General features: G+C 40.2%; 1 protein-coding gene across 1 annotated transcript in view; it reads left to right on the top strand.

Moving 5' to 3' along the window:
* The first annotated feature begins 5,235 nt into the window (after positions 1-5,235).
* LOC134601261 (lysozyme C-1-like) overlaps positions 5,236-24,605 on the top strand; it is a 33,912-nt gene continuing 14,542 nt past the window's right edge. Inside the window, exon 1 of the mRNA XM_063445731.1 lies at positions 5,236-5,387. Within this exon, the coding sequence (XP_063301801.1) occupies positions 5,249-5,387 (139 nt within the window). The 5' untranslated portion in view covers positions 5,236-5,248. The remainder of the gene's footprint in view (positions 5,388-24,605) is intronic.

Genomic DNA, 24,605 nt, shown 5'->3' with positions numbered 1-24,605 from the left:
ACTCCATTTGCACCGGAATCGATAACAGCCTTGGATTTTTCTCTTCAGGAGTGAGGGGACTTCTTATTACCCCTATTTCCATAGGTTCGATTGGTACGGATGGGTTGTCAGGAGGCTTTGGAGGATGAAATGATTTTTTCCCAGTTGAAGTTGAGAGAGCCTTTTCGGCCTTTCTTTCTCTAAGCCTTCTGTCAATGCTGATCGATAGATGAATCAGAGCATTCAAAGTAGTAGGGAGTTCTATTCTGGATAGTTCATCTTTTACAGCTTCAGATAAGCCGATTCGAAACTGGTTGCGCAATGCGATGTCATTCCATTGCGTTTCTACTGCCCATCTTTTAAATTCAGCAATATAATCTTCAACGGGTCTATGGTTTTGTAGCAAGGTTCTAATTGTTAATTCAGCAGTATTTTGTTTGTATGGATCTTCATAGAGAAGAGACATGGCTTTAAGGAATTCCTCCAGTGAATCTAAGATGGGGTCATTATTGTCCAAAAAGGAATGGGCCCAGGACATAGGTTCACCTCTCAGAAATGAGATAACTGAATAAACCTTAGATCTTTCTGTGGGATAAGATCTAGGTTTTAAAGCAATCAATAATTTGCAGGAATAAAAAAACTCCTTATATTTGGAACGATCACCATAGAATTTTTCAGGGTTACATACAGCAGGATCGCTAAGTGAGTGCAGAACAGTATGAGGAGTATGAGTTTGTAAGTCTCTGACATAAGTGAGAATTCTTTCATTAGTAACTTGCAGGTCTTGCACACCTTGGGCTAGTGTATCGACTCGTTGATTCAGCGTAGTTATTGTAGAATCGAAATCTGCTGGATCCATTACAAGGGCTGGATTATTCTGTCACGTTTAACATTTGTTATGAAGGAACACAAGTGCAGATTTCTTAGAGCTTGAATATTTATTAGAACAATTAGAAGATATTGTGACTTTAAGTCCAGAATTACAGGCACTGTGGCTTTAAATAATAAACGGTTGCTTAAGTCCAGAATTACAGGCACTGCAGCTTTAAATAATAAACGGTTGCTTAAGTCCAGAATTACAGGCAATGTAGCTTTAAATAATAAACGGTTGCTTAAGTCCAGAATTACAGGCAATGTAGCTTTAAATAATAAACGGTTGCTTAAGTCCAGAATTACAGGCAATGTAGCTTTAAATAATAAACGGTTGCTTAAGTCCAGAATTACAGGCAATGTAGCTTTAAATAATAAACGGTTGCTTAAGTCCAGAATTACAGGCAATGTAGCTTTAAATAATAAACGGTTGCTTAAGTCCAGAATTACAGGCAATGTAGCTTTAAATAATAAACGGTAATAATAAATAAATCTGTGGACCAATAATAAATAAGACTGTGGACCAATTATCTGTAAATATATATACCCGGTTTGTGTGTCTTTCTTTTGTAGGCATTGGAAAGGGGGTACATTATTATATGAGTTAGCATCACAGGAATAAAACAGTAATAAAACATGACATGCGGTTAGGCGGAACATGAAAACATAGGAAGGCATACCTCCGGTGTCAAGGGTATGGACGGGAGGCGAAGAGCACGCTGTGTAACAGGCCAGCGGTGCTTACCCTGTTCGGTCATAGGTACTTTTGGCTATACTGGGCATGTTCTATGGTAGTATTCATTTTGTTCGGCTAGTGGTGTTGTGTGTCACTTGTGTACAGCGCTGTACATGTTATGTTGTGTGTGGATGTGAACACTTCCGGGTAAGAGAGCCTTATACCTGTGAGGGAATATGCTGGCCTAAGCAAGCGTATTGATAGCGAAGTCTGTGTGGAGTCCGCCTACCTTGCGGGAAAGGGGGGGATTTGGCCCACGCTGCTATTGTGGGTATTATGTGGTGTTGGATGTGCGGCCTGAGTAGTGGGGGAGCATTGCTGTGCGTCTTCAGAGGGCCAGGTAAGTTGGGGGGGGTCCTGTGTCTTAGTGTCAGTGTCGGGGAGGGGGGGGATGAAAGCGATCTGTAAGAGCTTGAGTCAGCTGGTGTATATTTACAAAGGGGGTGGTTTGAGGCCCTTTCGGAGTGCCTATTATTGTCCTTAAAGTTAGAGTCTCTGTTACTGAGTCCCATATCCAGTGGGGGTTTCTCTCAAGACGAGCTGAATGTGCTCTTTCAGGTGGTGATCGCCACATACGGGTCAGGTGTGCCTCCCGTTGGTACGAATGGGACGGATCTCTCCGGGTCCCACGAGAGTTGTTGGGGAGTTGCCCTCTCAAGGTCTGCCGGATTGAGGGAGTCTAGTGGTAGGCCCAACGCTTGCAGGAGCGGGGCTGCGTCATCTAAGTCCCGGATCCTGTAGGAGTCTGGTCCCAGTTGCACAGTGAGTAAGTGCGCGGTCTGCCATCTGTATTTAAGGTCCCGTTGGCGGAGCAGTGTGGTGAGTGGCTGGAGAGAACGCCGCCAAGCCAGGGTGTCCCTCGAGAGGTCGGCAAAGAAGCTCACCGCCATCCCTTCAAATTGGTGTGGTGTCTTGCCCCGCAGGGCGGCTCGGACCGCCATTTTGTCCTTCCTGGCTTGGAAGGCTAGTATAACGTCCCGCGTGGCTTCGGTTGGCGCTTTAGGTGGTTTTGGGATTCTGAAAATGTTGGTGAGGGCCATCTTGTTGGCCTTAGCGGGTGGAAGTATAGTGACAAGTAAGCGCTGGACCACTTGTGGTAGGTCTGTATCGGGGATCGTTTCAGAGAGCCCCCTGACTTTCAAATTATCTCGCCTTCCGGCGTCCTCCTGCTCTGCCATCCGATGCTCGTGTAATCTTTGCTGCCGTTGGAGATCACGGACAGCCTGTTTAAGCTCCCCAAGGTCCTGAGTGTTGGTGCCGGTCGTGCATTCTAGCGCGGTTAGGCGGGTAGTCAAACCCTTCAGGTCACCCCTTAAGGCCGTGATATCGTCACGCAAATCTTTGTGGTGACCTGCAAGCAGCCTCGTGAGGACCGCTATAGTCACTGGGGCGGTGTCAGGGTAGCTGATAGTCGGCTGTGTAAGCTTGCTCCGTGCTGGGGCTGGCAGATATTCCTCTCCGGAGAGATCATCAGAAAAGTCGGAGCAGCCGCCGTGAAGCGCCGCCATGTTGGTCTCATTTGCCTCGCGGGCCTGTCTCCACATATCCCCAATTGTAAGTCCAGGAGTGGATTTTTCTTTGGGTATTTTCCTCGTTTTTCGTCCCATGACGTGCAGGGGGGTATATGGTCTTGTTTCTGCGGTTTGAGGGTTTGTAATCCTATTGTTTTTCCGTTTTTCCCCGTTTTTGCCGCAGAGCTCACCCTCCATGCGACTGCTCGGCTCGGCAGTCAAGCTCCGCCCCGAGTTATATATGTATTTATGTTAATTTATGCTTATTTATGTCTAACATTTTGGTTACAGAAAAGAAGAGATTTAATAAGTTATGGATGTGTTATGCAGTAACTTAGTTTGTGATAATATATGCTGTGGCCTGTTTCATCCATACTAAGTGGTCTGTCGTTACTGGGGGGTTGAATAGAGTTAGATTTTGTTCTAGGTTGCATCGCGATTCCCCACTATGTACATACAAGACAGTCACAAACTGTCCAGCAATGCAGAGCTGTCACAGCATGTAATACTGATATAATGCATAGTGCAGCACACTATATGAGACAGTCCCAAACTGTCCAGCATTGCAGAGTAATGTCACAGCATGTAATACTGATATAATTCATAGTGCAGCACACTATATGAGACAGTCCCAAACTGTCCAGCATTGCAGAGTTATGGCACAGCATGTAATACTGATATAATGGAAATATAAATAATAAGGGGACAGACACAGAGGAAAGAGCCCCAAAGGGAAAAGGGAGCCAGAAGGAAAACAAAACTCCCCACCAAGCCCAGTGCCACATAAGGCAGTGGGGCAAGCTAGTTATACCAAACATGTCCCCAAATAATAAAACATGTAAAACACAGAAATATAAATAAATCCCAAAGCCACCCACTAGAAGCAGGAGGCAGTGGTACTCTGACCTGTACTGTCTGCGGAGCAGCAAAGAAAGAGGAAATGATGCATGGGAAGGGGAGTTTTATAGTACCTAACTTTTTTCTGATTGGTTGTTTTTCTGTGCTGCTGTGGAGTTCTAGTAAAGAGAGACTTAAGCAAATTCGAAGCCTCCTGTCACATTATAAAATTACCCACAACAAACATTACATTCGTACCAAACATATGCCACAAATAAATCTCCTGTGGCAGCAGAGTTACATTTCCTGCTATGACCTAGTGCCTTCCCAGGTCGCATTCAGAGCGTTTCTTGACCTGAAAATTATTATTTTAGTATTGTGGTAACAAGACTTCTTTATCCCTTTTCTCACCTTATTATACCTTCCCCATTGTCTCTAAAATCTCAAGAGTGTTTTTCCCTCTCTTCCTCTATTTTCTCTCTCCTCTTCCTTACATCAAAATATTATTCATATTTCCTTCCTATTCATCTTTTGTTATATTATAGTGAGAGAAAAAATAAAAAAAAGTAAAGATACTCTACACTCACATTTTATCACTATTAGATCTATAAAAGTCCAGACTTCCATTTAGAATTATCAAGGTTAAGTTTTTATTTATAATACATGAATGATATGGCATACCTTTGTCCTTAAATGTGATATTAGAGACTTCCATTATGTAAAATATTTAACCTCTTAAACCTATTACCAAGTGTTTATTGATGTTGTAATCTTTAACAACCCTCATGTCAACCATTATACTTAATACTATTAACCTCCTTGAGGTACCCCCAGTAATTTGGGAATAAAATTGATAGTGACTTGTGTTAAATTTGCATGTTCAAATATCTTATTTAAAATATATGTTTTAAATGTCATTTCTTATATGTGTAGTTTAACTGAATGGTTAACCAAAGTTTGATTTTATTCTGCTTTTCTTAATTTCTCCATTGCCTGGCAAGTCCCCTAAACCAGGGTATCTCTCACTCTCAGAACCATCTTCTGCTTTTTCAAATACTGCACTCCCTTCTCTTTAAACAAATGCTAAATGAAATTATATCGAGCACTAACCTAAAACCTAAAGAAGAAGAACCTGGTCATTTAACATATAACGTTATTCCAGTAGAATAGTACTACTTGATACTTAAAACACCTGTTATTTTGTGATATATATATATATATATAAAATTCTAATTTACTATATATTTTTTTTCTTCTTTTTCTCTTGATAAATAGATTTTTTTTAAATCATTTGGATTCTTTCAAGAACTGAATCATGAAGCTGACTGTGTTCGTGGGTCTCCTTATTGGCCTTATTGGATTGGCACAAGGAAAAGTATACAGCAAATGTGAACTGTTCAGGATTTTCAAACAGACCGGGCTGGCTGGTTACCACGGATACAGTGCTGCTGATTGTATGTAATATAAAGACTGCAAAAGAATAACACTTACAGCTCGATTTGCTATTGCATGCTTCTTGTGTCACTACTTTGGCGGTTCATAAACAGTTTATTAGCCAGCTGCTACTTACTAAGGTTCCTGTCACTACATGCTAAAAGCTTTAGCAAGTATTGACTGCTTAATAAAAAAAAAGTTGTTATAGGTATGGAGATATATTAGCCCTGTGTCCGTCTAGGACAGACCTGGGATTTTTAGGCCTAACTAATGAAAAACACACTTAAAGGATATGAAAAGACACATACACAAAATGATTATACAAATCTCATCTATGCGTGTTGACCACACCAACAACATATAAACATACATACATATATTTATCTCTTCTATTTCCATACAACTAGTTTGTGGATTTAAATATTGCCCTAAATCTGGATATATAATTCCCATTAATGCAATTTACAGTTATGCTTAGCGATACATTAGTTTGATCTCTCATTCCTAAGAGGGTCTTTCAAGGATCTTAACCCATTTATCCCAAATTTCATATTTCTGAGTACTAATACAGAAATTAGAGGCTATCCCTCTTTCTATTTTACATTGATTTCAAATAGCTTCCTTGATTCATTGCCATGTATCTATTGTTGTCTTTTTCCAGTTTCTAGCGATAGAAGTCTTAAAGGCCATCAGTGCATGAATCAAAAAATATTTCTTATCGTTTGTTAATTGCGGTAATTTTAAATGTAACAATAATATCTCTGGTGTCCAGTTGTATGTAATACCCAGTAATCTACTAATTTCTGCCAGAAATCGATCCCAGGCTCTCCTTATCGGTATACAATTCCACCATGTATGCATTTCATCAGCTTTTTCTGCTCCAAGATAAATTAAGAAAATTATTTAAGGGACATTCTAATGCCCAGACAAAATCTAAAACTTGCAGTCATCCATTGATCCAGTCCACACCCTTCAAAGTGTTCCCCTAATGCACAAAGTGCTACACAACATAGTGTTTCTTTGTTGCGATTAATAATGATTTTCTTAGTTTAATAAGCATACAGTCTAATAATAATTTCTTAAAGCAGGCTCCTCTGTTCAGAGCATAGCTAATCAAATAGCATGATCCAAGCCTATATGAATCCATAAAAATAAAAAAAATAATAAGATTTGCACCTCAGCATGACAAACAATCCCTCACGTCCTCACTTGTATCATGTGGTATCATGTGTACAAGTATGAGTCTGCTACATTTATATGTGTTTCAGTCAAAACAGACTGCAATAAGTGAAAGTTGACTATATCCAGTAGCGAAAGTAGAAAATTCATGACATACAGAATGTAAATCCGAAGAGTAAATACAGACATGTTCACAGTACCAGGTTGCTGTCACATTATTTTGGCTTTGAATTAACAAGAGCAGTGACCTTTTTGCCTTTTTATATGTTTTTATTGTCATCTTGTTTTGCACAAATTATGCAAACCTTTTGCAAGGGCCTGAACCTAGATAAACCCTTGTCTTCTTTGGTCCCTGTCTCTTTCATGGTTTTCAATAGCCTGTAAGTGCATTGTAGTTTGTTTCTGATTATCCTGTTACTCACTTGCCTTGCCCTGACCTTGAGTTGCCGGCCTCTCTATGTACCAGACCTGGCTACTTTCCTGAACTCGAAATGTTCCAGTTCTGGTTTACCATGTACTAGACCTAGGTTGTTCCTGACCTTGAGTTACCTGTTGCTAATGCAACAGAGGGGAGGATGACGACAAGCCCATAGCCAAAACCTATATTTTTACTGAGGATTATTATTATTCAAAATGAAACTGTTTTAGTTTAATACAAATATATGCAAGTAGTATGGGAAAATAGGGACTTTGGGATTGTAATGGAGCTTGGTACTCAGTTAAAATATATCCGGTAATATCCCAACTTTGCCAGCAGGACACCTTCAGTGATCATAGCAGCTCACCCAAACATCAGCTTAAACTTGATAAAGGTGAAAATAAAGACAATTTTTTTTGTTCAAATGCACGTGTCTGGGAGATAACTAGATCAAGTACCGCTGATCTAATCAACCTCCAGATAACAGGGCATATTAATGGAAAATCCCCCATATATTAATGGAAAATCCCCAATAAGGTCAGGATGACTTAGACATGATAGGGGACCGTAAAGCTTATAAAGGCAGTTCCCCATAAATCTGTCATGGCCCCTTTCCCAAACTCAAACCTACCATGTGTCCCTATTCTCAGGATATTGCCCTGACACAAACACACATTAAAACTCAACCCTGTGTACCTGGCCAAGGGTAATTCTTGTCAGAGGGACAGGGCCGGACTGGCCCACCGGGATATCGGGAAATTTCCCGGTGGGCCGTCGGCACCTGGGGCCGGGCAGACATGTGGGTATGCTGGCGGCCGCTAGAGGAACTTTTCTGGCGGCCGCAGGGGAAGCTGTGCTGTGTCTGCTCTCCAGCGCGCTACTGAATGAGACCGGCCCCGGTCTCATTCAGTAGCGCGTGAGGGCGGGGGAGCAGACACAGCACAGCTTCCCCTGCGGCCGCCAGAAAAGTTCCTACAGTGGCCGCCATCCCTGCTCCTCCAGCGGCCGCCATCCCTGCACTGGCGGATCCGGGGGGGGGGGGCAACGGGGCAATTGCCCCCCCGAGAATCCGAGGTTCTCCCTCCCCTGCCGGCTAATGTAGGGCTGGCGCTGTCCAAGCGCCAGCCCTGCAATGTGCCTTCATGGACTGGAGGGGAGATCAGAGATCTCCCTCTCCGGTCCGCAGGCACTGTTTGCTGGCCGCCGGCAGGGGAGGGAGAGAGAGAGGACCTGGAGGACAGGGCCGGACTGGCCCACTGGGATACCGGGAACTTTCCCGGTGGGCCGTCGGCACCTGGGGCCGGGCAGACATGTGGGTATGCTGGCGGCCACTGGAGGAACTTTTCTGGCGGCCGCAGGGGAAGCTGTGCTGTGTCTACTCTCCAGCGCGCTACTGAATGAGACCGGGGCCGGAATATTCCGGCCCCGGTCTCATTCAGTAGCGCGTGAGGGCGGGGGAGCAGACACAGCACAGCTTCCCCTGCGGCCGCCAGAAAAGTTCCTCCAGCGGCCGCCATCCCTGCTCCTCCAGCGGCCGCCATCCCTGCTCCTCCAGCGGCCGCCATCCCTGCTCCTCCAGCGGCCGCCATCCCTGCTCCTCCAGCGGCCGCCATCCCTGCACTGGCGGATACAGGGGGGGGGAAACGGGGCAAATGCCCCCCCGAGAATCCGAGGTTCTCCCTCCCCTGCCGGCTAATGTAGGGCTGGCGCTGTCCAAGCGCCAGCCCTGCAATGTGCCTTCATGGACCGGAGGGGAGATCAGAGATCTCCCTCTCCGGTCCGCAGGCACTGTTTGCTGGCCGCCGGCAGGGGAGGGAGAGAGAGAGGACCTGGAGGAGCTCAGTCTGCAGCTCCTCCAGGTCCTTCTCTCGCGAGCATGGAGCGTTGCCACGGCAACGCTCTGTGCTCGCGAGAGTGAACTCTAGCCCTGGAGACCGGGGCTAGAGTTCACTCTCACCACATGGACCACCAGAGATTCCCCACCGGACCACCAGGGATCGAGAAATGTCCCCCCTCCTCCCTAAACAAAGGTAAGAAGGGAGGGGGGACATTATGTATATTTTAAATAAATAAAAAAAAAACATTTTATCAAATTAAAAAACAAACATAAAAAAGCCCCACATCCTTATCACACACATACCCTACAAACACACACATACACTGCCCCCACACACACACATTGTCCCCCAACTACATAGACTGCCCCCATACACACACTGCCCCCATACACACACTGCCCCCACACACACACATTGTCCCCCAACTACATAGACTGCCCCCATACACACACATTGCCCCACACACATACACTGCCCCCACACACAGATTGTCACCCAACTACATAGACTGCCCCCATACACACACATTGCCCCACATACATACACTGCTCCCATACACACATTGCCCACCATACACATACACTACTGATGCCACACACATACACTGCCCACATACATACACATAGAAACATAGAATGTGACGGCAGATAAGAACCATTCGGCCCATCTAGTCTGCCCAGTTTTCTAAATACTTTCATTAGTCCCTGGCATTATCTTATAGTTAGGATAGCCTTATGCCTATCCCACGCATGCTTAAACTCCTTTACTGTGTTAACCTCTACCACTTCAGCTGGAAGGCTATTCCATGCATCCACTACCCTCTCAGTAAAGTAATACTTCCTGATATTAATTTTAAACCTTTGTCCCTCTAATTTTAGACTATGTCCTCTGGTTGTGGTAGTTTTTCTTCTTTTAAATATAGTCTCCTCCTTTACTGTGTTGATTCCCTTTATGTATTTAAATGTTTCTATCATATCCCCCCTGTCTCGTCTTTCCACCAAGCTATACATGTTAAGATCCTTTAACCTTTCCTGGTAAGTTTTATCCTGCAATCCATGAACCAGTTTAGTAGCCCTTCTTTGAACTCTCTCTAAGGTATCAATATCCTTCTGAAGATATGGTCTCCAGTACTGTGTACAGTACTCCAAGTGAGGTCTCACCAGTGTTCTGTACAATGGCATGAGCACTTCCCTCTTTCTACTGCTAATACCTCTCCCTATACAACCAAGCATTCTGCTAGCATTTCCTGCTGCTCTATTACATTGTCTGCCTACCTTTAAGTCCTCAGAAATAATCACCCCCTAAATCCCTTTCCTCAGATGTTGAGGTTAGGACTCTATCAAATATTCTGTACTCTGCCCTTGGGTTTTTACGTCCAAGATGCATTATCTTGCACTTATCCACATTAAATGTCAGTTGCCACAACTCTGACCATTTTTCTAGTTTACCAAAATCATTTGCCATTTGGCTTATCCCTCCTGGAACATCAACCCTGTTACATATCTTAGTATCATCCGCAAAAAGACACACCTTACCATCAAGACCTTCTGCAATATCAGTAATAAAAATATTAAAGAGAATGGGTCCAAGTACAGATCCCTGAGGTACCCCACTGGTGACAAGCCCAAGCTTCGAATATACTCCATTGACTACAACCCTCTGTTGCCTGTCACTCAGCCACGGCCTTACCCATTCAACAATATTGGAATCCAAACTCAAAGATTGCAGTTTATTGATAAGCCTTCTATGTGCAACAGTGTCAAAAGCCTTACTGAAATCTAGGTAAGCAATGTCTACTGCACCACCCTGATCTATAATTTTAGTTACCCAATCAAAAAAATCAATAAGATTAGTTTGGCATGATCTCCCTGAAGTAAACCCATGTTGTCTCTGATCTTGAAATCCATGTGTTTTTAGATGTTCAACAATCCTATCCTTTAACATGGTTTCCATCACTTTCCCCACTACTGAAGTAAGGCTTACTGGCCTATAGTTGCCCGACTCCTCCCTATTACCTTTCTTGTGAATGGGCACAACATTCGCTAACTTCCAATCTTCTGGGACTACTCCTGTTAACAATGATTGGTTAAATAAATCTGTTAATGGTTTTGCTAGTACACCACTAAGCTCTTTTAATAGCTTTGGGTGTATTCCATCAGGTCCCATTGACTTATTTGTCTTTACTTTTGACAGTTGAAATAGAACCTCTTCCTCTGTAAACTCATGTGTAATAAATGACTCATTTATCCTTTTTTTTAACAGATGTCCCTTTCCTTCATTTTCAGCTGTAAATACCGAACAAAAATATTAATTGAGGCAGTCAGCTAGACCTTTATCCTCATCTACATACCTTCCTTCTTTTGTTTTTAATCTAACTAATCCTTGTTTTACTTTTCTTTTCTCATTTATGTATCTAAAAAAAGTTTTGTCCCCCTTTTTTACTGAATGTGCTATTTTCTCTTCTGTGTGTGATTTGGAAGCTCTTATAACTTGCTTAGCCTCTTTCTGCCTAATCTTATAGGTCATTCTGTCTTCCTCACTCTGGGTTTTTTTATAATTACTAAATGCTAACTTTTTGTTTTTTACTATTTTGGCCACATCTGCGGAGTACCACAGTGGTTTCTTGAATTTTTTGCTTTTACTGACAAGCCTAATACAATTTTCTGTTGCCTTCAGTAGTGCAGCTTTTAAATAATCCCATTTCTTTTGGACTCCATTTAAGTTGCTCCAGTCTGATAATGACTCCAGTCTGATACACTGCCCCCATACACACATTGCCCACCATACACATACACTACTGATCCCACACACATACACTGCCCACATACACACACATACACTTCCCCCATACACACACATTGCCCACATACACTGCCCCCAATACACACACACACCCTACACACACATTGGCCCCCCACACACATACACTGCCTCATACACACAAACTTCCCCCCATACACACATTGCCCCCCACTCACACTGCAACGCACACACACACTGCCCCCCTAACACACACTGCTGTCCTCACGTACACACTGCAACTTTCACACACACACACACACACACACACACACTGCTCACACAGTCCTTCTTACACAAACACACACACACTGCACCCCTGCTCCTATGCCCTACTACAGCCCCATTTCCAAGCAGACCTCATGTAAGTTGTCAAACTGTTCTTAAACGGTTTGACTACTTACTCTGGGAGGGGGTACTGGCACCATAACCACTACACTGAGCTGTAGTGGGTATTGTGTCTGGATTATTTCTCTAAATAATCTGCAAGTGCCCCTCCCGAGGTCAGGCTCTGGATCCGCCACTGCATCCCTGCTCCTCCAGCGGCCGCCATCACACTCAGCTCTCTGCCCTGCATGACCCCCCTGGCCGGTCACCCACAGGTAATATGTGTTATGCTGTCAGTGTGTGTGTGTGTCATGGTATGTGTCTGTCTGTGGCATGGTGTGTGTGTGTCTGTCTGTGTCATGGTGTGGGTGTCTGTGCCATGGTGTGGGTGTCTGTGTCATGGCGTGTCTGTGTGTCATGGCGTGTGTCTGTCATGATGTGTGTGTTTGTGCTTGTGTCACGTTGTGTTTGTGTCTGTATCATGGAGTGTGTGTGTCTGTCTGTGTCATGGTCTGTCTGTTGTGGTATGTGTGTGTCTGTCATGGTGTGTGTGTGTGTGTCTGTCATGGTGTGTGTGTGTCTGTCATGGTGTGTGTGTGTGTGTCTTAAAAATAGTGTTTTTACTCACCTTTTTTTTTTTTCCACGCTATGCTGGTCTCCCCTCGACTGGCCCTGCCTCTATGGCTGAGATCATCAAGCTTGCCATAGGATTGGCTGCAAAACGCTACACCAATCAGCATCTTCTCATAGAGATGCATTGAATCAATGTATCTCTATGGGGAACCTTCAGTGTCTCCAAAGCGTGGAGGACCTCTAGTGACCGTCTGAGTGGCTGTCACTAGAGGTGTCACTTGGAAGCAATGTAAACACTGCCTTTTCTCTGAAAAGTCAGTGTTTACATTGAAAAGCCTGCAGGAACAGGCTATATACACCAGAACCACTACATTAAGCTGTGTGTGTGTGCGCGCCTGCTAGTGAGCTTGCTTGCTTGCATGTGTGTGTGTGTCTGCTACTGAGTGAGCTTGTGTTTTTATGTCAATGAGCTTATGTATATCAGTGAGATTGTTTGTCTATGAGGCTGTGTATCAATGAGCTTGTGTGTGTCAGTGACATTGTCTGTGTCTGCATGTGAGTATGCTTACTGTATAATTAAACGTTTTACTATGAAAGGACCAATATTTTATATTAGAAAAAGCTATATATATATATATATATATATATATATTTACTCAATCATCTGGGGTGGCAAGACATAGCCTTACATATTACATGCGACAATATATGGCGCATTGACTTATGGGGCTGGCATATTTTTTTTTTTCCAGGGCTGCTTTGTATCCCCAGTCCAGCCCTGCAGAGGGATCAATATGGGCAGTATTATTTCTATACAACCACTCTATGTAATACTTTATTGATCAATAGTAGAATGACCTATATGTCCAGTTCTAGGTGAAAGATTCAAGCATTAAGAATTAACAGTAACAACTAGATTTGTGCAAAAATGATCTTGAGCTGGTTCATCCAAATTAAATTGATTTTAATCCACACCCAAATTAATGAATCCATCTGCGATTGATTTGTGGAGTCTACTTTAATAAATAAGATTCCACTGGTGAACCCCGGGTGGATCAATTATTTTGGTGTATATTAAAAGGAATTTGATTTGGAAAAACCAGCAAATTTTTTTTTGCACAAGAATAGAACAACTGCTTGTATTTGTGACCACAAAGTAAAAAATGAAAACAGTTCCTCATGGACTTATTGCTTCTGTATTTATTTTCAAATACATTTTCTTTTTTTTTTTTTTTTCTTCTTTTATTTCAGACAGTACCCGCCGGTAAATTTCTGCTACCGTTCATATAGTTCGGGCCATGGTACTTAAGTCATCATTAATATTTTCCGTTTTCAAAAACAAAAACACAAAGGGAAAAAAAAAAGACAATACAAACACATAGATGATGACAAAGGTCCTCAATAGTATTCCCATAGTAATAATTAGAGTAGCTAGATGATCCATATTATATTGGCTAAGATTTAAGTGTAATATGAATAATTCGGGAGATAAGGGAATTTTAATACCGATTATTTCTTGGATTTTACCTATAAACATTTTCCAAAATTCTATTATCAGGGGACAGCTCCACCAGATATGTAACATGTCTCCCGTCGCTTTATCACACCTCCAACAGGTGTCTGATATGTTATGATCCATTTTATTCATGCGACTAGGGACCAGATAGAGTCTATTTATGATCTTAAAATGTAACTCAACTAAATTTAAGCATTTAATATGTTTAGCAACTGAGACCCAAGCCTTTTTCCTTTCGTTTTTATCCAACTTTTTCTTTATTTTCAAATCTTTCTGCCATTTCTCAATGGCCGGAAAAATAAGATCTTCTTCCCCGTGTCTCAGTATCGAATTACACTTTTTAAAAAGATTTTTCATGTCATTCGCCTTCAACAAATGGCATAATTTACATTTGACTTCTGAATGTTCTTTATCTGGAGGAGACTATATTTAAAAGAAGAAAAACTACCACAACAAGAGGACATAGTCTTAAATTAGAGGGACAAAGGTTTAAAAATAATATCAGGAAGTATTACTTTACTGAGAGGGTAGTGGATGCATGGAATAGCCTTCCAGCTGAAGTGGTAGAGGTTAACACAGTAAAGGAGTTTAAGCATGCGTGGGATAGGCATAAGGCTATCCTAACTATAAGATAAGGCCAGGGACTAATGAAAGTATTTAGAAAACTGGGCAGACTAGATGGGCCGAATGGTTTTTATCTGCCGTCACATTCTATCTAGTGCTTTTCTTAAGTAGCTATTAATCCTTATATAGTTATATTTTTCTTTTTCTGAAAGAGCGAATTCAGTGCGTATTTGTTCATATGATTTGAAATTTGATCCTGTCATTAGATCTTCTATATTTTGGATGCCTGCTTTGGCCCAATTTTTAAAATTTAGATCTTCTATATTGTTTTCCAGTATTAAAATTGGTAAAATGTTGATGATACGATTATTGAGTCCCAAATTTTTTCTTATTTTGCTCCATGCTTCTCCAATATCTTGTACCACTATACTTTCGGAACTTGGTTGGCAGTTATCTTTCTTTTTTTGCGTAAACCAAAAGAGGGTAGACAGCTCTTTGTTATTTGACATTTTTTTTTCTATTGCATACCATCTCTCTAATTTAGACTCTGTTTGTTGTGAAATAATAAAATGAAAGAGAGTGCTAGCTTGATAATATTGTTGGATCAGGGCAAGTCCTACACCTCCATTTGCTTGTTTTATCGCCAAGAATTTTCTTGCCAGCCTTGGTTTCTTTGATTGCCATATAAATTTAGAGAAGGATTGTTGGATCAGTGATAGCCAACTGTCAGGTACCTTCAAAGGAAGCATTCAGAATAGATATAACCACTTTGGTAGGATATAGGATTTAATTATATTTATACGACCCCACCAGGAGAATTCCAGATTTCTCCAATCTTTTAATAGCTTATTCATTTTGAGAAGTAATGGGAGAAAATTGATCTCAACAATTTTCATTGGATCTGTACAAATATTAATTCCCAAATAATTAAATGATTTTTCAATCCAAATAAAATAAAACCTCTTTTTTATCTCTTTTTTTTCTTCCATATTTACATTACTCGCCAGGATAGTTGATTTGTCTGTATTTACTCTGTAGCCTGAAACCTGTGAAAACTTTTCTATAATTGTCATAAGCTGTGTTATTGATTGTAGCGGGTTTTCTAAAGTTATAATCACATCATCTGCATAAAGATGTATTTTTATGTTTTCTTTCTTATGATCGAAACCTAAGATGTTTTCTTCTTGTCTAATGGCAGATGCCAGAGGTTCTAATGATATTATATAGAGTAGGGGGATAGGGGACACCCCTGTCTTGTTCCGTTAGATAATGGGAACCACTCAGAGCTAAAGCCATTCCCCATAATTCTTGCTGTTGGAACAGTGTATAGGGCAAAGATATTCTCGAGAAGTCTTCCCTCCAATCCAAATAACTGCAGTGATTGTCTCATGAACTCCCAGTTGACCCTGTCGAATGCTTTCTCAGCATCCAGTGACAGGGTCAACATGGGAGTTCCAGTGGTCCAAACGGAGTCCAAAATGTCGACCAATCTTCTGATGTTATGGGTTGAAGACCTCCCCGGAACAAACCCGACTTGATCTCTGTTTATCACCTCTGATATAATTTTTTTTAGGCGTTCTGCTATCATGGCAGAATATAATTTAATGTCGGTATTCAAAAGCGAGATTGGACGATAATTCTTTATCTTTTCTGCATCCTTTTCTTGTTTAAGGATTGGCACTATATTTGCTTGTAACAGTTCTGCAGGTATGCTATTAGGTGTTACAAAAGAATTGAAAACTTCAATTAAATCAGTTTTAATATTGTTTCTTAGTAATTTGTAAAAAAAGGTTATCAAATCCATCTGGACCAGAAGATTCTTTTTTTTTTTAAATTTATTAATACAGAAAATCAGTTCTTCTTCTTGAAAAGCTTTATTAAGCTCCTGTAATTGTGTTTGTGCAATTTTTGGACTCTTTATGTTCCCGAGGAATTCACTAATGTTCGCCGTTTCGATCGGGTCTTTAATATTATATAGATCTTGATAATAATTCTTGAAGGCTTCTGCAATTTTTCAGGTCTCAGGAGAGTCTCTCCATTGTGAATAATTTTGGTAATGATTCTTTTCGATTTTTCTTTTTTTATTCTGTTTGTCATTAATTTTTCTGCTCTATTTCCAGTGTAGTACCATTTCTGTTTTAAGTATAACAGCGCATTATTAGCCTTTGTCATAAGATGTTCATTTATTAATTTTTCAGTGTCTGTAATTTCGTTAGTAATACTACATAATGGTTTTTTTTTATTTTGTTCAAGTAAGTTGTCTAGTTTTATGTACAATTCAGCTAAATGTGCCTTTTTTAATTTAGTTTATTTTCTTTTGCTGATAAACTTATAAAAAGGCCCCTTATTACTGATTTGTAAGCGCACCAAGTCATTGCTGGAGAAACTTCTTTATTTCTGTTTTCTTTGAAAAAGTGGTCTGTTGTATCTTTAATTTGTTTAAGATTATCTTTATTTTTAAGTAACCAGTCTTTCATTCTCCAGTCAGCTCTTGTTCTTTGATGTTGTTCTTTTATATCTAAGATGACCGGATTATGGTCTGACCAGGTAGTGGCTATTATGAAAACCTTTTTAATTTGGCTCGCTAAATTTCTATCCCCCAAGAAGAGATCAATTCTGGAATATGAACAGAAAGCTTTTGAAAAACAAGAAAAATCCTTTTCCTTCGTATGAAATATCCTCCAATAATCTAAAAGCTGAGCTTGTTTAATTACCGTATATACTCGAGTATAAGCCGACCCGAATATAAGCCGAGGCCCCTAATTTTACCCCAAAAAACTGGGAAAACTTATTGACTCGAGTATAAGACTAGGGTGGGAAATGCAGCAGCTACTGGTAAATTTCTAAATAAAATTAGATCCTAAAAAAAATTATATTAACTGAATATTTATTTACAGTGTGTGTATATAATTAATGCAGTGTGTGTGTGTGAGTGCTGTGTGTGTGTATGCAGTGTGTGTATGAGTGCAGTGTGTATATAATGAATGGAGTGCAGTGTGTGTGTGTGTATGAGTGCAGTGTGTGTATAATGAATGCAGTGCAGTGTGTATGTATGAGTGCAGTGTGTGTGCATGAGTGCAGTGTGTGTGCATGAGTGCAGTGTGTGTGCATGAGTGCAGTGTGTGTGCATGAGTGCAGTGTGTGTGCATGAGTGCAGTGTGTGTGTGTATGAGTGCAGTGTGTGTGTGTATGAGTGCAGTGTGTGTGTGTATGGGTGCAGTGTGTATGAATGCAGTGTGTGTGTGTATGAGTGCAGTGTGTGTATGTGTATGAGTGCAGTGTGTGTATGTGTATGAGTGCAGTGTGTATGTGTATGAGTGCAGTGTGTATGTGTATGAGTGCAGTGTGTATGTGTATGAGTGCAGTGTGTGTATGAGTGCAGTGTGTGTGTATGAGTGCAGTGTGTATGCAGTGTGTGTATAATGAATGCAGTGCAGTGTGTGTATATGAGTGCAGTGTGTATGAATGCAGTGTGTTTATAATGAATGCTGTGCAGTGTGTGTATGTGCAGTGTGTGTATGTGCAGTGTGTGTATGTGCAGTGTGTGTGTATGAGTGCAGAGCATTGGTGGGGGGGTGGGCATTTTATTAATTATTATTTAATTATTATTTTAATATTTTTTTTAAATGTTATTTTTTTTAGGTAACTATTTTTTTTATTGTATTATTATTTGTATTATTATTTTTGTTATTATTTTAATTATTTTTTGTTTTATTATTAATATTTGTATTTTTTCGTCCCCCCTCCCTGCTTGTTAGCTGGCCAGGGAGGGGGGCTCTCACTCCCTGGTGGTCCAGTGGATGGGCTGTAGGAGGGGGCTGTCAGGAAGCTGTTACTTACCTTCACAGCAGCTCCTGTCAGCTCCCTTCTCTCTTCTCCGGTGCGTGCAGCTCCCAGGTCAGCTCCCTCTGCAACTCTCGCGGCCGCGCGGAGCGTTGCCACGGTAACCCGTGGCAACGCTCTGACCCCGCGGCTCTCGCGAGAGTTGCAGAGGGAGCTGACCTGGGAGCTGCACGCACCGGAGAAGAGAGAAGGGAGCTGACAGGAGCTGCTGTGAAGGTAAGTTACAGCTTCCTGACAGCCCCCGGTCCATGTCTGTATTATGGCAATGAAAATTGCCATAATACAGACAACTGACTCGAGTATAAGACGAGTTAGTGTTTTTCAGCACAAAAAATGTGCTGAAAAACTCGTCTTATACTCGAGTATATACGGTAGTTCTGAGAATTTTTTAGCAGTCACTTTCAAGTTTCCATAGTTACTAGTTTTTGTTTTAGAGCTTCGGTCAATCTCAATATCAGGTACGCAGTTGAAATCTCCCATAACAATAACTCGGCCCATTTTCACACGCTCAGTTTTGTTAAGCACTTTTTTAATAAATGCAATTTGTGATTGATTTGGTGCATATATATTAACTAACGTATATTTTTGATTATTAATTTCTGCTACTAATATAATATATCTGCCTTCTATATCAATTTCCTGATGTATAATTTTTAATGAAATATTCCTAGAAAATAAAAAGGCTACTCCTCTTTTCTTTTTTTGACTCAGAGAGGCACTGATTATAGTAGGAAAAAATTAAGATTTAAGATTGTTTTTATCTTGGGTTCTCCAGTGGGTTTCTTGGAGAGCTGCAATCTGGATTTGTTCTTTTTTTAGAAACTCAAGGATTGTATATCTTTTAAATTGTGAGTTAATCCCCTGTGCGTTGATCGTAGCTAATCTCATATTATTTTATGAATCCTATTTATTTTCTTTCGAGGACTAAAAAGTTCACCATCTTTACTAACAAACATATAAAACATAACAAAAACGTACATTGTCTGCCTTTTCCTAGGCAAAAAACTATGTATCTATTCCCTCCCTTGTTTTCCTCCCTACCTGGGTCACCCATAACCTCCAGGGGGGAGCCCTGCCCAAAACAAAGGGAGAGAAAACAAAAACCCACAAACGACACCAACTCTCTAATCAGTGACGTCGTAAATGTCCCCATACTCTAAGCTCGCAAAGAGGTAAAATGTCGAGATCTGCAAACTAGAGTATTCTCCTTGGCCAGACGGATTTAATGGTTATTTGTTTTACCAGAAGGCTAAAAAAAAAATAATAATTCCCATTTCATTGATTTATTTATTTAGCCTGACTAGCCCTTTAGTTAGATTAGATTTTAGTGTTTATTTAATTCCAGGATATTACATTTATTTTGTGTCAAAATCTTTCTATCAGTTACTTCAAATATTTAGTGTATTTGTTTATTATTATTGTGATTAGTATAGACTCTCCTATTCTTTTATCTTTTTTTTTTTTTTTAACTTTTCAGGAGAGATTTAGCTTAATAGTGTAAAACTCCAGTGTAGCTTAAATCCTAATCTTATATTATTTTATTTTATATGTGCTGAAAAAAAATCCCATGTCTCTACTTTACTTATTTAGCCTTAATAGCCCTTTAATTAAATTAAAAATTGATTTTCCCCTTTTTTTTCTTTTTTTCTCCTTTTTGTGCTTATATAATTCCAAAATATTACGTTTATTTGTGCTTAAAAATTTCTATCAATTACTTCTAATATTTAATGTATTTGTTTATTATTATTGTCATTGTGATTAATATAAACTCTCCTGTTCTTTTATCTTTTTTTCTTTTTTCTTTTTTTCCCCTTTTTCCTATTTTTAACTTTTCAGGAGAGGATTAGATTAATTAAGTGTTCTTGCATAGCAAGACCACTTAATATTATCTCACATATATATTATTAAGTGTTCTTGCATAGCAAGACCACTTAATGTTATCTCACATATATATTATTATTAAGTGTTCTTGCATAGCAAGACCACTTAATGTTATCTCACATATATATTATTATTAAGTGTTCTTGCATAGCAAGACCACTTAATGTTATCTCACATATATTATTATTATTATTATTAAGTGTTCTTGCATAGCAAGACCACTTAATGTTATCTCACATATATATTTAAGTGTTCTTGCAAAGCAAGACCACTTAATGTTATCTCACATATATATTATTATTATTAAGTGTTCTTGCATAGCAAGACCACTTAATGTTATCTCACATATATATTATTATTATTATTCTTATTATTCTTATTATAGCCAAATTTGCCACCCTAACTCCTCCCACAGTTTTTACACTACATAGACAAAAATATACCAAAACGTGCAGATTGTTCCCGATCGGATTGCTATTACTTTGTGGAACGTTTCGCCGAATGGTTCACGGAATATCGTCGTTCTTGTGGCGAAATTTGTCCCATAGGAATGAATGGCAAAGCTAGAGTGGGAGCTGGCAAAAGCTGAAAAATCAGGACATGATTTCTAAACTGCCACCACTCCCTCATTTTCAGGCCCACCTACACAAATCTAATATCAAAACGTTCAGCTATCCCTGCTGCCACTAGAAATGTCCACGGCTAAGCCATAGTCCTGATAGTTTTCACAATATGACCATTTGTTTGCAACTCACGCCTTCCATTGACATTCATTGAAACTCCACTCTGCAAAGCTCACATTTGAAGGGCAATTTCTAAACTGCGACTGTGCCTTCATTGTTAATATCTCAGAGACATACTATACATCAAAATGTAGGTCTGGGTCTTGTGATTCTCACAATATAAAGCTCTTCACTGTAGGATTTATAGTTTTAAAAATATGACAGTTTGAAGATGGCAACCGCAAAAATACTCTGACCTGTGCAAGGCTGCAGCAGCAAGTGATGTCATAGACAAAGCCTTTTACACCTGCTAATGTTTTTATAACTGGATGTTTTAATGTAACTGTGAAGCACTTTGGGCAACAACATTGCAATTAAATGTGCTATATAAATAAATAATAACAGTTACTCCGCCCACTCCAGTTGTAGACTACTGGTGGAGGCAAGAACACTTCACACAATTTCCCCAGAAATTGTAGCTTTTCTAGTTATTCTTATTATTCTTATTATAGCCAAATTTACCACCCTAACTCCTCCCACAGTTTTTACACTACATAGACAAAAATATACCAAAACGTGCAGATTGTTCCCGATCGGATTGCTATTACTTTGTGGAACGTTTTCGCCGAATGGTTCACGGAATATCGTCGTTCTTGTGGCGAAATTTGTCCCATAGGAATGAATGGCAAAGCTAGAGTGGGAGCTGGCAAAAGCTGAAAAATCAGGACATGATTTCTAAACTGCCACCACTCCCTCATTTTCAGGCCCACCTACACAAATCTTATATCAAAACGTTCAGCGATCCCTGCTGCCACTAGAAATGTCCACGGCTAAGCCATAGTCCTGATAGTTTTCACAATATGACCATTTGTTTGCAACTCACGCCTTCCATTGACATTCATTGAAACTCCACTCTGCAAAGCTCACATTTGAAGGGCAATTTCTAAACTGCGACTGTGCCTTCATTGTTAATATCTCAGAGACATACTATACATCAAAATGTAGGTCTGGGTCTTGTGATTCTCACAATATAAAGCTCTTCACTGTAGGATTTATAGTTTTTAAAATACGACCGTTTGAAGATGGCAACCGCCAAAATACTCTGACCTGTGCAAGGCTGTAGCAGCAAGTGATGTCATAGACAAGGCCTTTTGCACCTGCTAATGGTTTGTAAAACTGTATGTTTTAATGTAACTGTGAAGCACTTTGGGCAACAACATTGCAATTAAATGTGCTATATAAATAAATAATAACAGTTACTCTGCCCACTCCAGTTATAGACTACTGGTGGAGGCAAGAACACTTCACACAATTTCCCCAGAAATTGTACATTTTCTAGTTATTCTTATTATTCTTATTATAGCCAAATTTGCCACCCTAACTCCTCCCACAGTTTTTACACTACATAGACAAAAATATACCAAAACATGCAGATTGTTCCCGATCGGATTGCTATTACTTTGTGGAACGTTTCGCCGAATGGTTCACGGAATATCGTCGTTCTTGTGGCGAAATTTGTCCCATAGGAATGAATGGCAAAGCTAGAGTGGGAGCTGGCAAAAGCTGAAAAATCAGGACATGATTTCTAAACTGCCACCACTCCCTCATTTTCAGGCCCACCTACACAAATCTTATATCAAAACGTTCAGCTATCCCTGCTGCCACTAGAAATGTCCACAGCTAAGCCATAGTCCTGATAGTTTTCACAATATGACCATTTGTTTGCAACTCACGCCTTCCATTGACATTCATTGAAACTCCACTCTGCAAAGCTCACATTTGAAGGGCAATTTCTAAACTGCGACTGTGCCTTCATTGTTAATATCTCAGAGACATAATATACATCAAAATGTAGGTCTGGGTCTTGTGATTCTCACAATATAAAGCTCTTTGCTGTAGGATTTATAGTTTTACAAATATGACCGTTTGAAGATGGCAACCGCAAAAATACTCTGACCTGTGCCAGGCTGCAGCAGCATGTGATGTCATAGACAGGGCCTTTTACACCTGCTAATGTTTTGATAACTGTATGTTTTAATGTAACTGTGAAGCACTTTGGGCAAAAACATTGCAATTAAATGTGCTATATAAATAAATAATAACAGTTACTCCGCCCACTCCAGTTGTAGAGTACTGGTGGAGGCAAGAACACTTCACAATTTCCCCAGAAATTTTAGCTTTTTTAGTTATTATTATTATTAAGTGTTCTTGCATAGCAAGACCACTTACTGTTATCTCACATATATATTATTAAGTGTTCTTGCATAGCAAGACCACTTAATGTTATCTCACATATATATTATTATTATTATTCTTATTATAGCCAAATTTGCCACCCTAACTCCTCCCACAGTTTTTACACTACATAGACAAAAATTTACCAAAACGTGCAGATTGTTCCCGATCGCGTTGCTATTACTTTGTGGAACGTTTCGCCGAATGGTTCTCGGAATATCGTCGTTCTTGTGGCGAAATTTGTCCCATAGGAATGAATGGCAAAGCTAGAGTGGGAGCTGGCAAAAGCTGAAAAATCAGGACATGATTTCTAAACTGCCACTACTCCCTCATTTTCAAGCCCACCTACACAAATCTTATATCAAAACGTTCAGCTATCCCTGCTGCCACTAGAAATGTCCACGGCTAAGCCATAGTCCTGATTGTTTTCGCAATATGACCATTTGTTTGCAACTCACGCAGTCCATTGACATTCATTGAAACGCCACTCTGCAAAGCTCACATTTGAAGGGCAATTTCTAAACTGCGACTGTGCCTTCCTTGTTAATATCTCAGAGACATACTATACATCAAAATGTAGGTCTGGGTCTTGTGATTCTCACAATATAAAGATCTTCACTGTAGGATTCATAGTTTTAAAAATATGACAGTTTGAAGATGGCAACCGCAAAAATACTCTGACCTGTGCAAGGCTGCAGCAGCAAGTGATGTCATAGACAAAGCCTTTTACACCTGCTAATGTTTTTATAACTGGATGTTTTAATGTAACTGTGAAGCACTTTGGGCAACAACATTGCAATTAAATGTGCTATATAAATAAATAATAACAGTTACTCCGCCCACTCCAGTTGTAGACTACTGGTGGAGGCAAGAACACTTCACACAATTTCCCCAGAAATTGTAGCTTTTCTAGTTATTCTTATTATTCTTATTATAGCCAAATTTACCACCCTAACTCCTCCCACAGTTTTTACACTACATAGACAAAAATATACCAAAACGTGCAGATTGTTCCCGATCGGATTGCTATTACTTTGTGGAACGTTTTCGCCGAATGGTTCACGGAATATCGTCGTTCTTGTGGCGAAATTTGTCCCATAGGAATGAATGGCAAAGCTAGAGTGGGAGCTGGCAAAAGCTGAAAAATCAGGACATGATTTCTAAACTGCCACCACTCCCTCATTTTCAGGCCCACCTACACAAATCTTATATCAAAACGTTCAGCGATCCCTGCTGCCACTAGAAATGTCCACGGCTAAGCCATAGTCCTGATAGTTTTCACAATATGACCATTTGTTTGCAACTCACGCCTTCCATTGACATTCATTGAAACTCCACTCTGC

Source organism: Pelobates fuscus, chromosome 3 (genome assembly GCF_036172605.1).
Source record: "Pelobates fuscus isolate aPelFus1 chromosome 3, aPelFus1.pri, whole genome shotgun sequence".
Taxonomy (NCBI): domain Eukaryota; kingdom Metazoa; phylum Chordata; class Amphibia; order Anura; family Pelobatidae; genus Pelobates; species Pelobates fuscus.
The sequence above is the reverse complement of the archived record's forward strand: the minus strand, read 5'-3'. Positions and strand labels throughout refer to the sequence as shown.